This window comes from Sphaerodactylus townsendi, linkage group LG15 (assembly GCF_021028975.2).
Source record: "Sphaerodactylus townsendi isolate TG3544 linkage group LG15, MPM_Stown_v2.3, whole genome shotgun sequence".
Taxonomy (NCBI): domain Eukaryota; kingdom Metazoa; phylum Chordata; class Lepidosauria; order Squamata; family Sphaerodactylidae; genus Sphaerodactylus; species Sphaerodactylus townsendi.
In genome coordinates this window covers 3,050,819-3,063,996 of record NC_059439.1, presented here as the reverse complement: position 1 = coordinate 3,063,996, position 13,178 = coordinate 3,050,819, and the positions used below count along the sequence as shown (strand labels likewise).

The window sequence follows — 13,178 nt, the reverse complement described above, 5'->3', positions numbered from 1 at the left end:
CCACCATCCCATCTTGTTTGAAAGCTTCCACCATTGTTCCACTACCAAAGAGATTTCCTGCTGACAATCTTCAGGATTATAGACCAGTGGCACTCACCCCCATCATCATGAAGTGTTTTGAAAAACTGGTCCATAGGCATATTAGTTCTTGCCTTCCAGATACATTTGATAAACATCAGTTCGCATATCGGACTAATAGATCTACGGAGGACGCCATTGCCATTAGCCTCCACACTGCTTTGACGCATCTGGAACATCAGGGGAATTATGTGCGAATGCTTTTTGCGGACTTTAGTTCCGCATTTAATACAATCTCGCCACAAAGACTGGTGACGAAACTCGTGGATCTTGGACTCTCACATTCAATCTGTTTGTGGATTAGGGACTTCTTGTCTGGACGTTCCCAGAGGGTTAGACTGGGAAATCGGGTTTCCTCAGTTCTTACTCTAAATATGGGAACGCCACAGGGCTGTGTGTTGAGTCCTTTACTGTTCACCCTTTATACATATGACTGTACTCCTGTCTATCATAGTAACACCATTATCAAATTTGCTGATGACACAACGGTGGTGGGGCTCATCTCTGGAGGGGATGAGTCTGCCTATCGGAATGAAGTGGACCGACTGCTCTCATGGTGCAGGGAAAATAACCTGGTTCTTAACACTAACAAGACAAAGGAGCTCATAGTGGACTATAGAAGGAATAGCTCAGAAATTCAGCCCTTGACTATAAATGGAGATCAAGTGGAGCGGGTGGCTAGTTTTAAATTTCTGGGCGTTATGATTAAAGAGGACTTGACCTGGGGCGTACAGACTGCCGCGGTGGTTAAGAAAGCCCAGCAAAGACTGTACTTTCTGAGACTTTTAAGGAAGCAACAACTAGATGGAAAACTTCTGGTGTCCTTTTACCGCTGTGCTATAGAGAGTGTCTTAACCTACTGCATCTGTGTATGGTTCTCCAGTTGCACAGTGGCGAATAGGAAGGCGCTCCAAAGGGTGATCACTACTGCACAAAGGATTATCGGCTGCCCTCTTCCCTCCTTGGAAGAAATCTATAATTCCCGAAGCCTAAATAAAGCCCAAAATATTCTGAGGGACCCGTCTCATCCAGCACACTCTCTTTTCAAACTGTTACCATCTGGCAGACGATACAGGGCTCTCAGAACTAGGACAAAGAGGCTTAGAGACAGCTTCTACTCTAGAGCTGTGGCTATGCTAAACTCCGCTGCTTCATATTGATGTATTTGGGGCTGTGTAGGGATGGGTGGAGGAAGGGGAAGTGAGGATGATGTATGAGTCTGAAATTGTGTGCATCGAGGAATGCTGCTGTAAATTTCGTTGTGCGTGCACAATGACAATAAAATGCTTATGCTTATGCTTATGCTTATGCTTATGCTTATGCTTATTTTCTTATAGCACCCTTATTAAGAATAGAAGTCTCTTATCTATATTAGTTACGGCAAGTTTGTTTCAGAGATTGTTCCTGGGTACCAAATCGAAGGCCAATTTAAGATCAATAAAGGCCAGATACAGGGATTTGTATTTATTCGACTTATACTTGGCCATTAGATGGTTTAAAATCACACTATGGCCTTCCCTAAAGCTGGCCTGCTCTTCTTCGAATAAGATCTTGTTGAATCAACCAGTCACTCAGTTTCCATGCAAGTGTCTTGCATATTGCTCGCTCACCATGCTTAATAGACTTATAGGTCTATAGTTTGCTGGTTCTTTTCTATTCCCATTTTTAAAATAGGGACAATAATTGCTGTAACCCAGTCTTTAGGAATTATGCCAGATCTGTCTATAGCAGTAAAGAGTGCTGAAAGGAGTCAGTCAGTCTATATAGTTAATTAGGTGATCTGGGTGGATCAAGTCTATTCCAGGAGCCTTCCCATTTTTCAATGAAGTAATCAATTTGTCTTTTTTGAGGAGGATACTGGAGGCCAGTGTGGAGAATTGCAGATATTTTTATCTGCTCGAGGCAAGTCTTCCGTTGTTGCATACAGATATCTAAAATAATCCTCCCATATGGCTGGGGTAATTACTTCTTTCGTTAACCTGATTCCCGGTCCTAATAGCCAAATTTAATTGGGCCCAGTCTTTCATCATGGATATTTTATTTTTCTGCCACATCATAGCCTTATAGTTCCTTTTCTGAGTTTTCAGTTGTATATTTAATTCCTCTGAAGGAGTACATCTAAATCTTTGGAATAGATCTCTTAATACCTTCTTGGCTATCTGACACTCACTGTCAAACCATGATTTAAAATGCATTTTCTGTTCTTTCTGATGTCTATGTATGCTGGGCTGATTGTTTAACATAATCCGTTTCATTTCACTAGCCAGGAGTTCATATGCAGCTATACAGGTATCTTCAGTCTCTTTAGCTAGTATTCTAGAGAGTTGTTCTTTCCCTAAGCCCAAACTCATGTATTGTTTCATATTCTTATAGTAGACTCATTCCATCTGGCCTTACAGTGCATGTTCTCATACGGAAGTTCTTGTACAAATCTGTCTTGGATAATACCAACAATGGAATTTTAAATCTCATTTCAAGAGGTAAATGATCGCTATTGTAATATGTGGAAACCTGGAAATTCTCAACCATGTGCACCATCTCCTCAGAGACCAAAATGTAATCTATTAAATTTGTCCCCTGAACAGTAAATTCAGCTGGTTGGTCCGCAGGATAGGAACCATTAAGTATTCTGAGATCGATGTATTTTTGAAGGCTTTCACAGACGGATTCAACTGGTTGTGATGGGTTTTCCGGGCTGTGTGGCTGTGGTCTGGTGGATTTTGTTCCTAACATTTCACCTTCATCTGTGGCTGGCAACTTCAGAGGTGTATCACAGAGGGAAGTCTGTTACACACTGTGATGCCAGCCACAGATGCAGGTGAAACGTTAGGAACAAGATCCACCAGACCACGGCCACGCAGCCCAGAAAACCCACCACAACCAGTATTCTGAGATTGTTTGAATTGACTAATCCAATCAGTTTTCCTCCAGCATAATTATACTTGGTATCTTTTGAGTATATCCTGACTGAAAGATCCGTATTGTTATTCACAAACCTTAACGGATCAAAAATCTCCTGCCTACTCCCTATTCTTGCATTGAAATCAGCCCCCAGAATAAAATAGAGGGTTGGATAATTCTTCATTAGCCAGTGTATATATTTTCCCAGGCCTTCCCACAGTTGATCTATCTGAGCTTTTAACTTAGCAGGGAGTAAATAAACATTGACCACCGGATAACTTCTTTGCTTAAATCAATAACACAGCCATAGCGTAATGGGAGTAAGAATCTAATTCTTCTATCTTCACTTCTAATGAAGTTGAGACCAGAATACCCAACCCCCCCTCCCTTTGCCCTTCCCCTGGAAGGTGGCTCTGCAGGGAAATCATAGATTTCGTAACCAGACAAGGATGAAGATTCTAGGCACCAGGTCTCTTGTGCTAATATAACATTAAATTTCTTTAGAAAGTTACAAGTGTTCAAATCCATACTTCTTACATTCCATGACACAAGCGTTAATGAAGATAGATGCCTTATTCAGAGATCTAGAAGTTGTTCTACATAGTCATTTGATGTTAAGCTGGTCCAGTTGCCCACGATCATCCAGGCAAATACACCCATCATTCTGTCATTTCCTATTTTCTCCCAGTACTCTTCTTTCATTAGGTGTTCTTTCATCATATCTCTCAATAGGTGGTAGGAGCAGCAGTGGCTTAATGGCTAAGAGCAAGAGTACTATAATCTGGAGGAACCGGGTTTGATTCCCTGCTCTGCTGCGTGAGCTGTGGAGGCTTACCTGGAGAATTCAGATTAGCCTGTGCTCTCCCAATAGACACCAGTTGAGTGACCTTGGGCTTGTCACAGTTCTTTGAAGCTCTCTCAGCCCCACCCACCTCACAAGGTGTTTGTTATGAGGGAGGAAGGGAAAGGAGATTGTCAGCCCCTTTGAGTCTCCTTGCAGGAAAGAAAGGGGGGATATACATCCAAACTCTTCTTCTTCATATCCAATGGGGTAGGTAAATGTGATAATTCAGCCAATCCTTGGGCCCATGTTTTTCCCTCTTCACATAATTCATTGTTTAATATCTGGCTTGGCCATCTATCAGTTTCTAAGAACATAAGAACATAAGAACAAGCCAGCTGGATCAGACCAAAGTCCATCTAGTCCAGCTCTCTGCTACTCACAGTGGCCCACCAGGTGCCTTTGGGAGCTCACATGCAGGATGTGAACGCAATGGCCTTCTGCGGCTGTTGCTCCCGATCACCTGGTCTGTTAAGGCATTTGCAATCTCAGATCAAAAGAGGATCAAGATTAGTAGCGCATAAATCGACTTCTCCCCATAAATCTGTCCAAGCCCCTTTTAAAGCTATCCAGGTTAGTGGCCATCACCACCTCCTGTGGCAGCATATTCCAAACACCAATCACACGTTGCGTGAAGAAGTGTTTCCTTTTATTAGTCCTAATTTTTAACCCCAGGATTGTCAATGGATGTCCCCTGGTTTGACCATTGTGAGAAAGACAGAAAGATGTCTCTCTGTCAATGTTTTCTCCCCCATGCATAATTTTGTAGACTTCAATCATTGCCCCCCTCTGCCGCTTCCTCTCCAAACTAAAGAGGTCCCAAACGGCTTCGCAGCCCAGCCTCTCCTCATAGGAAGGTGCTCCAGTCCCTCAAGAATCATCCTTGTTGCCCTTTCTTCTGCACTTTTTCTATCTTCTCAATATCCTTTTTGAGATGCGGCGACCAGAACTGGACACAGTACTCCCAAGTGTGATTAGCACCACGGCTTTATATAAGGGCATGACAATCTTTGCAGTTTTATTATCAAGTCCTTTTCTAATGATCCCCAGCATAGAGTTTGCGTTTTTTACAGCTGCCATGCATTGAGTTGACATTCCCATGGAACTATCAACTAAGACGCCTAAATCCCTTTCCTGGTCTATGACTGATAGCACTGACCCCTGTAGCGTGTATGTGAAGTTTGGATTTTTTGCCCCTATGTGCATCACTTTACATTTTGCTACATTGAACTGCATTTGCCATTTCCCTGGAGTCCATAATTCCACCTAATTCTATCAAAGGTCCGCTTGGAGCTCTTCGCAATCCTTTGTGGTTCTCACCACCCTACATAATTTGGTATCATCTGCAAACTTGGCCACCACGCTACCCACCCCTACTTCCAGGTCATTTATGGTGTCCCGACCCCCAGGTTGAGAACCACTGCCCTAATGCATCTTCTGATGCAAAAATTAGTATAAGACCCTGTCTAATTTTCGGGGAAACACGGTAGGTATTCCTACCAGTACTTGCTCAATCACTTTGCCCAAGAAGGAGACATTTGCTAGAGGGAGCCAGGTGTCAAGTTCTTTTGGGTCCAGGCATTATTCGTATTTCAGGACTTCATACTTTCAGTACTACCTCCTTCAAAGTAATTGGACTTACACTTTCCTTCTGCAATTCCCTGAGTTCATTGAGATAAATCAAAGGGAATCATTTATATGCTGAAATATTTATAAACTCCCTTTCTCTGAGCTTAAGGCCATTGCAAGTTCAAATAAAAATACAAAATACAGCTGACCCTCACACAATTCCACCTTTCCCTACAACATTGCTTGGACCCGAAACCCCACTAAACCCACAGCAAACGGAGTAGCCTGGCCGTGCCTCTGGAAGACTGCGAACTGCTCACTGGCTCCGGGAACCCAGGCACCATTTACGGCTGATGCCGGACAGGCTGCCCTAAGCTGGGAACAAGTCCGAACTGGTGTGTCAGGATAGAGATGAGACTGGAGTGCAGAGAGGCAAAGGCTGAGCACTCCCAGATGGGTTGTCCACCTCCTCAGGCTGCAATAACTGAAATTTACCCAAGCAACTGAGATTCAGTAGTGTGCGTGCACTGCTGAAGTAGAGAAATCTGAACTGTGGCAGATGCAAGAAACCAGCAGAATGCCTTGCACGTCAGTTGCAGCAACTTTCTGAATGTCCCAAGTCGGTATCATCAAGGGTAATTTAAAGCAACACTTCCCCCTTAGAAGAGTTCACTTTGACAGCATTGAGGGTTCCGAAAAAACCCCTGGATTCAAAGGTCTCACACTCAGTGCTGAGGGGTGCTGCCCAAAGATTTCGAGGTGCCCAAAGCCCCAGGAGGGTAGAGTGCTGCACTGGGGAAGTCCTGAATGAGGGCGAGGAACCAATCAAGGGGGGGGGGGGCACCTAAAATATAGTGAGGGCACAAAGGGAGACGGCAGGCTGGGAGTATGGAAACGATCCGCAGGGGCCGGTTACAGAGAGTAAAGCAGTGTGTGTGAGCAAAGCATCCTGAACACGACACCATGGCCATGTGAATGGAAACACTCCTCTAAGGCACTGGAAAAACTGCCTGGCCCATTTCAGGGTGCTGAGCAGCAAGGAAGCCTGCTGGGGTTACACAGCTCCCAGGAACACTGCCCTTGTCTGCATAGGTCAGTGATGGCGAACCTATGGCACGGGTGCCAGAGGTGGCACTCGGAGCCCTCTCTGTGGGCACACACAGAGTTCGTCATGTGGGGGGCACAAATCACCCCCACAGACATACACATCAAGGCTGGCCTGGGCCACTGAGCACAACGTGCGCACACCATGATGAGCAGGGAGGACTCGGCTGGCGGGCCTGGTGCCTGTGCTCCGGGTGGCTGCTGCCCGAGGGGGGGCACAGAGGAGGCAGAGATACTAGAGAGGCACGGAGCGGTGCGCGCGGCACTTGCTGGAGGCTAGAGCAGGCTGGCCCCTGCTCAAGCGGGTGGGGCGGAGGAAGAGGGAGCCAACCGTTTTTTCCTAAACTAAAACCTCAGCATTCAGGTTAAATTGCCGGGTTGGCACTTTGCGATAAATAAGTGGGGTTTGGATTGCAATTTGGCACTCGGTCTCAAAAAGGTTCGCCATCACTGGCGTAGGTACATACAACTGTGAGAAGCTGTGAGAGACACACATGTTCTCCTCACCAAGATCAGGTATCCTTCTAATTGTACAAATGCACTTGGAATTGAGAACTGTATATGACCACAACATGCCCACCTTGTATTTAAAAGCATTTCACTAATTTGAAAAGACAAAATATTCATGGAATTTTTTTCAGTACTCCCCTAATTTTCCAAACTTTCTCTCAGACTTTTTTTTTAAAAAAGGACATCAGGAAGGGGATTTTTCCACCCCTGCATTTTACAGGGTTTTTATGAGCCTTCACATCTCTAGTAATGACAGACCCGTGGCCCTCAAAAAGGTCATAAAGTTCTGGATCACAACATTTAACCATTCTGTGGAATGAATATTAATGTCTCCAAGGACCAAAAGCTATGGAAACCTCAACATGAGATCACAGACTAGATCCAGCAGCCCCAGGGGGGAGGGAGGGGATGCAACTGGGAAGAGAAGTGGATGGTGCACTGATGGAATCTCAAATATGTCCAATATCTTAAACACCAGGTATATAAACCTGAAAGCCAAGCTGTGGCCTATAAAACAACTGGAAAGAGTAACAGAACCCTGACAGACAATGGCAAATTCCTCTCCACATAATGTCATCAAAAGTTTCGGCCAAGGTGGCACAGCTACATATCAAATTCTGATACACAGCCCATTAGAGCGGATCAAAAATTCTGCACACCTATCCTTGTTGCTTTTCCTGCCTGAAAACTCCTCCTGTGAAATTCACCTTCATTTCAAACTGGAACATTGGCAGCCATTTTGAACTCCAAAATGTTTGACAACATATTGTGAGGAAATCTTGTGAGATCTTGGCAACTTAAACTTTAAAAAAAAATAACGCCCCCCTATTTTTATTTTGTTTTTGTTTTTCTGCAAGCCAGGGGATTTGAAGAAACATCCAGCGTGTAGAGGTTAAGAATGATGGAGTAATGGACACCTTCTGAGGTACCAAAACCACTGCCAGACCATATCATTTTGCCTCTGTTGTAATTCAATGCAACCAATCATAAAGGCTATTCATGGTGATTTCAGTCAAAAATAATCATGATCACTTATTTAAACCATGAATATCCCTCCATACACACACAAAAATCAGAACCAGGATCAATCCACCAACTAGGATGCCTGTGTGGAGGAGAAGGGCTGCCAATGGCAATGCACACACCAGGGGGCAGGCTTGGGTCATGGCCTTCAGGGGAACCCCCACCCACCATGTTCAATCCCTTCTCAGGATAATTGACAAGCTAAAAGATATAGGACAACGGTTTAAAAACACTCAACATTGATAAAAACAGCTCAAATCATACAATAGAAGCAATAATTTTACACACACCGAACAAATTAAAGATCCCAACTATATTTAAGATTCAGATTTGAACAGTCCAACAGCCACCATCAGAAGGATGTTTCTATAGGCCTTTGTAAAGACTACCCAACCTTGTTCTGAGTGAATTCTGTCCTTGTCTCAAACTTGAGTCTCTGGAACAAGACCCTCATATAATCATGTAACTGAGATTACCCTTGGTCAGAACCAGACAATTTACAGCAAATGAGATTTATTACAAAGAAAAATAAAGAAAAATGCCAAACTCTTGAAACATTATCAAATTCAAATCCTAGAAACATAATCCAAAGTACATCATAAAACACTGAAGAAAGGGAAAAAGGAAGATGGCGCCTATAATAATAGTCTACAGTTATAGGAAATGAAGGTCACTAAACTGCTGAAACCAAACAAGGCATTGTCCCGAAAGAGCTTTCCGAAAGGTGGGCAAACTTTCCCCTTCTCAAACAGAAATGAGAAGACAAGCCTCCTCCACCTCAGCTAGAAAAATGTCTAAGTAACTCATTTGAAACCCATGCCTCCTCCTGAAGTCAGCATCTGAAGATGCCCCAAGCGCTAATTTTTAAATGTGAAATAAACATAGAAGTTGACGGGCAAGTTTCCGCTCTGCAATATCCACCAAGGGGTGCTTGTGCATGAGGGTTCTGAGCCAACTGAATCATTCAGTGAAAGAACAATTGCTCCTCCCTAGCATTGTAAGCAAGCCGCGTGGCGTAGTGGTTAAGTGCTTGCACTGCCACTCACATGGTCAGGAGTTCGAGCCCCCTGTGGGTCAGATATCCTGGCAGCTGGCTCATGGTCAATTCAGCCATCCATCCATCCATGGCCAGGGAAAGCAATGGCAAACTACCATTGAAAGTCAGTCTATAAGCAAACAAGGTAAATTTGCAGGACAGCCTCAAACCTGTGCTTAAAAAAAATCTGTGCTTTTTTTAGTTTTAAGTCAGCAATTGTATAGAACTTTGCAAGAGAAACAGAAATTAAGCTTAATTTGGCTTTCAAGTAATTAGTGACTCTATAAGGTTATTATGAAATAAACCTTATAGAATTTTCCAGCAGCTATCTGACAAGTAGGCTAGTCAGTGTGAGGAACTACTCTTTGGGCCAAACTAGACATCATCACTGTATTCACGGTTCTGACCAAACCTGACCTATAGATGCCAATGCCAGAGATGAATTTGGTAATTTAAAAGTGTTTAAAGTGAGCCTGTGGTGCAGCAATCTTCTCTACCCTCCCCTCACCTTCTCAATGCTGAAACAACCGGGCGGGGTGGGGGATCACCTGGTTCCGCCAAACGGTGGGGCTGTTCATAGCATTTTTAAACATCTCTAAAATAGCTTTGGCATCTTCAGTTTAAAAGTCCCCTGTGAGCTAAATGAAGGGAGGAGATCAGAGCTGTTGCTAGCAGCAAGGACAGTCGGAGCAGGTGTCTGAAATAGGACCAGCTGAAGATGCAGAGTTCTGGTCACCATACTGCAAAAAGGATATTGCAGATCCGGAAAAAAGTACAAAAGATGGCAACCAAGACAATCAAAGTGTTGGAACACCCCCTCCAAGGAGGAAAGGCTGAACAGCCTGAGACTTTTCATTTTAGAAAAAAAAAGATGACTGAGGAGGGGAACATGGTATAGGTTTATAAAATAATTCACAGAATGAAGACAGGAGATAGAGGGCAATTCTTCTCTCTCCCATAATAATAGAACTCAGAAAAAATCCAATGTCGCTGAGGGGTTATACATTAAGGACAAATAAAAGAAAATACTTATTGATCCGGTTTACCCGAGTGATTAAATACTGGAAATCCACTGTCAGACAATACACCTGACTAGACGAACCTCTGGTCTTATCCATAAGAGCCATTCTTATGTACTTTACACAGCATTTTGGCTTTCCTGTTTTCCAGTTTCACACAACAACATACTCAGATTTCCAGCAAAGGCTTGCCTATCATCTGATGATAAATTCATGCAAGTTACACTGAATGTCAGTGATAGGAGTACTTCAGTAACGAGGAACAATCAGCAGCCGTTATTCAGACAGAGGGATCCAGGGACCATAAAACGAGGGCAGCCAAAGATCCAGGATCTGTGCAGCAATCAATGTCAGCTGCCTCTCCAGAAATGCCTTTTTAAACATGCTCTGAAGCACCTGCATACCTTTAAAAAGATATGTGCCTCTGTGTGCGCACATTACAAACTTCAAATGCCAATATTCTAATGAGAAAAAAAACAACTCATCATGAATTTTCATATGGATTAACTTACCTGCTACAGAGTTTGGCCGTGGCATCAGGTAGAGCGGAATGGATTGTACTGACTGAGATAAAACTGTCTCTAAGCTCCTTTCAGGGATTTTATTCAGACTGTAAGTAGAGGCCGCCATGTTTTCATCTACTCGGTATAAACAAGAGTCAATGCTGGACTTCTGAGATTGCCAGGGCTTCAAGTTGCCTCCAGATCCCATTTCTTTACTGCTCTCCCCGCCATATTTTGCACGATCCACATTTTCTGAATAGCTTGTCAGTGTTGCTGTAAGAAATAAACAGGAAGAGCCTGAGTGGCAAAGGAAGCAGTTGTTGCAGAGGTGTTCTTTTTAGGGAGAGGTTTGAAACATCAAGAAAAATGGAGGGGGCTTATGGAACCTGTGAACTGGTTTCCCAGCTCTTTACACTCCTACGAACAACAGTCCTGTGACCCTCAACTGGGTCCCTCAGCTTTAAGATATTTGATTTTTTTCATGATCTGCTCCTAGTCTGAGGGCTCTTAGATGAATTGTTTTAGATCACTGAATGTTTCGTGTGGTTCTGGTGCTCATGATTTGTTTAATTTAATGATAATTTAATGTTTTTTATTATTTTTATTGTCCTGGGTTGGGCGTTACCTTGAATGAGGTGGCACCAAGATTCCCTTAAAAATGAAGAACCCCTCTTTCCCCTTGCCTGGGAAAAGCGCCCCCAGAGGAAAATATGTATATTTGTTAAAAACAGTAGTACAATAGAGCAGCAAGTTTCAAACACTCTTTCAAAGAAACAACACTGTGTTCCAGGGGTAATTGGCCATGCTGGCAGGGGCTGATGGAAATTGTAGTCCACAAACATCTGGAGAGCCGAAGGTTGCAGACCCCTGTGTTCTAATTATCTCCTTGCTCTCACATGGATGGCCAGGATGGCCTGATCTCATCAGATCTCTGAGACTTATCAGGGTTAGTCCTGGTGAGCACTGACTGGCATACCACCAAGGAAGAAGAGGAAGAGAATGGCAAACCACCTCTGTTAGTCTCTGCCTTGTAAAGCCAACTGGGTTGCTATAACCTGGTAACACTTCACACACACAATCCGCTCTTTGCTGGGGGAAATGGGGGATACCAGCTAAGATGTGGGGCACAAGTCTTCTCAGCTCAGGACCACGTGAAAGCCACCAGGGTTGCTTCTGCTGAACTGAGCATTTGTTGGGGATGCTGACAACCATGGTTCTGCTGGCTGGCTCTTAGTATGATGTCCGCTCTGGACAGGTTATTTTGTCACAGTTTGCCATTATCATTATGATTATATTTGTATTCATTATATTTAGCTGGGTATATTTCCTGAGCTTCCCAGCAGTTGAATTTTGGATTTACATTGCAATATCTCTGTTTTAGGACAAGGAGTTCTTTACAGGAACAGGTATTCTTTGCAGGAACAGATAAATTCAGTTGAAAGCCAGCATGGTATCGTGATTAACAGCAGTGAACTCTAATCTGGAGAACCAAGTTTATTTTTATTTATTTATTTATTATTTAAATTTATAGACCGCCCCATCCCAGAGGGGCTCTGGGCGGTGTACAACAATATCAATATGTATACAACATGTAACAAGGGTCACAATAGTGACCATTTACTAAAATCCATTAAAAACCATTAAAAACCATTTAAACAGCAGTCAAAACAAAACAATAGTAACAGCGTCCCATGACCCAATTCATTAAAGCCTCCCCAAAAAGGAGGGAACGGCCGGGCTCCTTCCTAAAAAGAATAACAAATATGTATATAAGAATGGAACTGTAAAAATTAGGGAGCAGAGGAGCAGAGCAAAGGAGGGGGGTGCACCTCAGCGACTGGGCACTCCAAAGGCCCGGCGGAACAACTCGGTCTTGCAGGCCCTGCGGAATTCACCAAGGTCCCGCAGGGCCCGGACAACTGGAGGGAGAGTGTTCTACCAGGCCGGGGCCAGGGCCGTAAAGGTCCTGGCCCATGTGGAGGCCAGCCGCATCATTGAGGGGCCAGGAACCACCAGCAAATTGGCCTCTGCCGAACGCAGAGGCTGAGTAGGGGCATATGGGGTAATGCGGTCTCTAAGGTACGAGGGTCCCAGGCCGCGTAAGGCCTTAAAAGTCAAAACCCACACCTTGAAGATGATTCGGAATTCCACTGGGAGCCAATGCAGCTGACGCAACACAGGCTGAATATGGTCATGAAAGGCGCCCCCTGTGAGCGCCCCCTGTTTGATTCCCCACTCAAATGTGCAGTGGACTCTAATCTGGAAAACTGGATTTGTTTCCCTGCTTTTCCGCATGAAGCCTGCTGAGTGGCCTTGGGCTTGTCACCGTTCTCTCAGAACCCTCTCAGTTCCACCTACCTCACAAGGTGTCTGTTGTGGGGAGAGGAAGGGAAGGAGTCTGTAAGCCTCTTTGAGGCTCCTTATAGTTGAGAAAAAGTATGGTATACATTCAAACTTTTCTTCTTGTCTAGTCAAGATCTTGACCTTTCTGACCTATAAATACCAGGAAACAGTTCTCCACTGGATCATTTGGCGCTTTGATCCTTTAGGGACTCTACCCATTTATCGTGACTGCATTTATTTTGGATGCGGGC

At 44.1% G+C, this 13,178-nt stretch overlaps 2 protein-coding genes across 4 annotated transcripts in view; both read right to left on the bottom strand.

Annotated features, from left to right (window-relative positions):
• The window catches only part of KCNH6 (potassium voltage-gated channel subfamily H member 6), a 534,004-nt gene that overhangs the window by 304,243 nt on the left and 216,583 nt on the right, over positions 1-13,178 (bottom strand). The gene's annotated exons all lie outside the window — the stretch shown is intronic.
• TANC2 (tetratricopeptide repeat, ankyrin repeat and coiled-coil containing 2) overlaps positions 1-13,178 on the bottom strand; it is a 243,193-nt gene that overhangs the window by 77,408 nt on the left and 152,607 nt on the right. For all 3 annotated transcript variants that reach the window (XM_048516921.1, XM_048516922.1, XM_048516920.1), the window contains exon 9: positions 10,594-10,857. In XM_048516921.1, the coding sequence (XP_048372878.1) occupies positions 10,594-10,857 (264 nt within the window). The remainder of the gene's footprint in view (positions 1-10,593; positions 10,858-13,178) is intronic.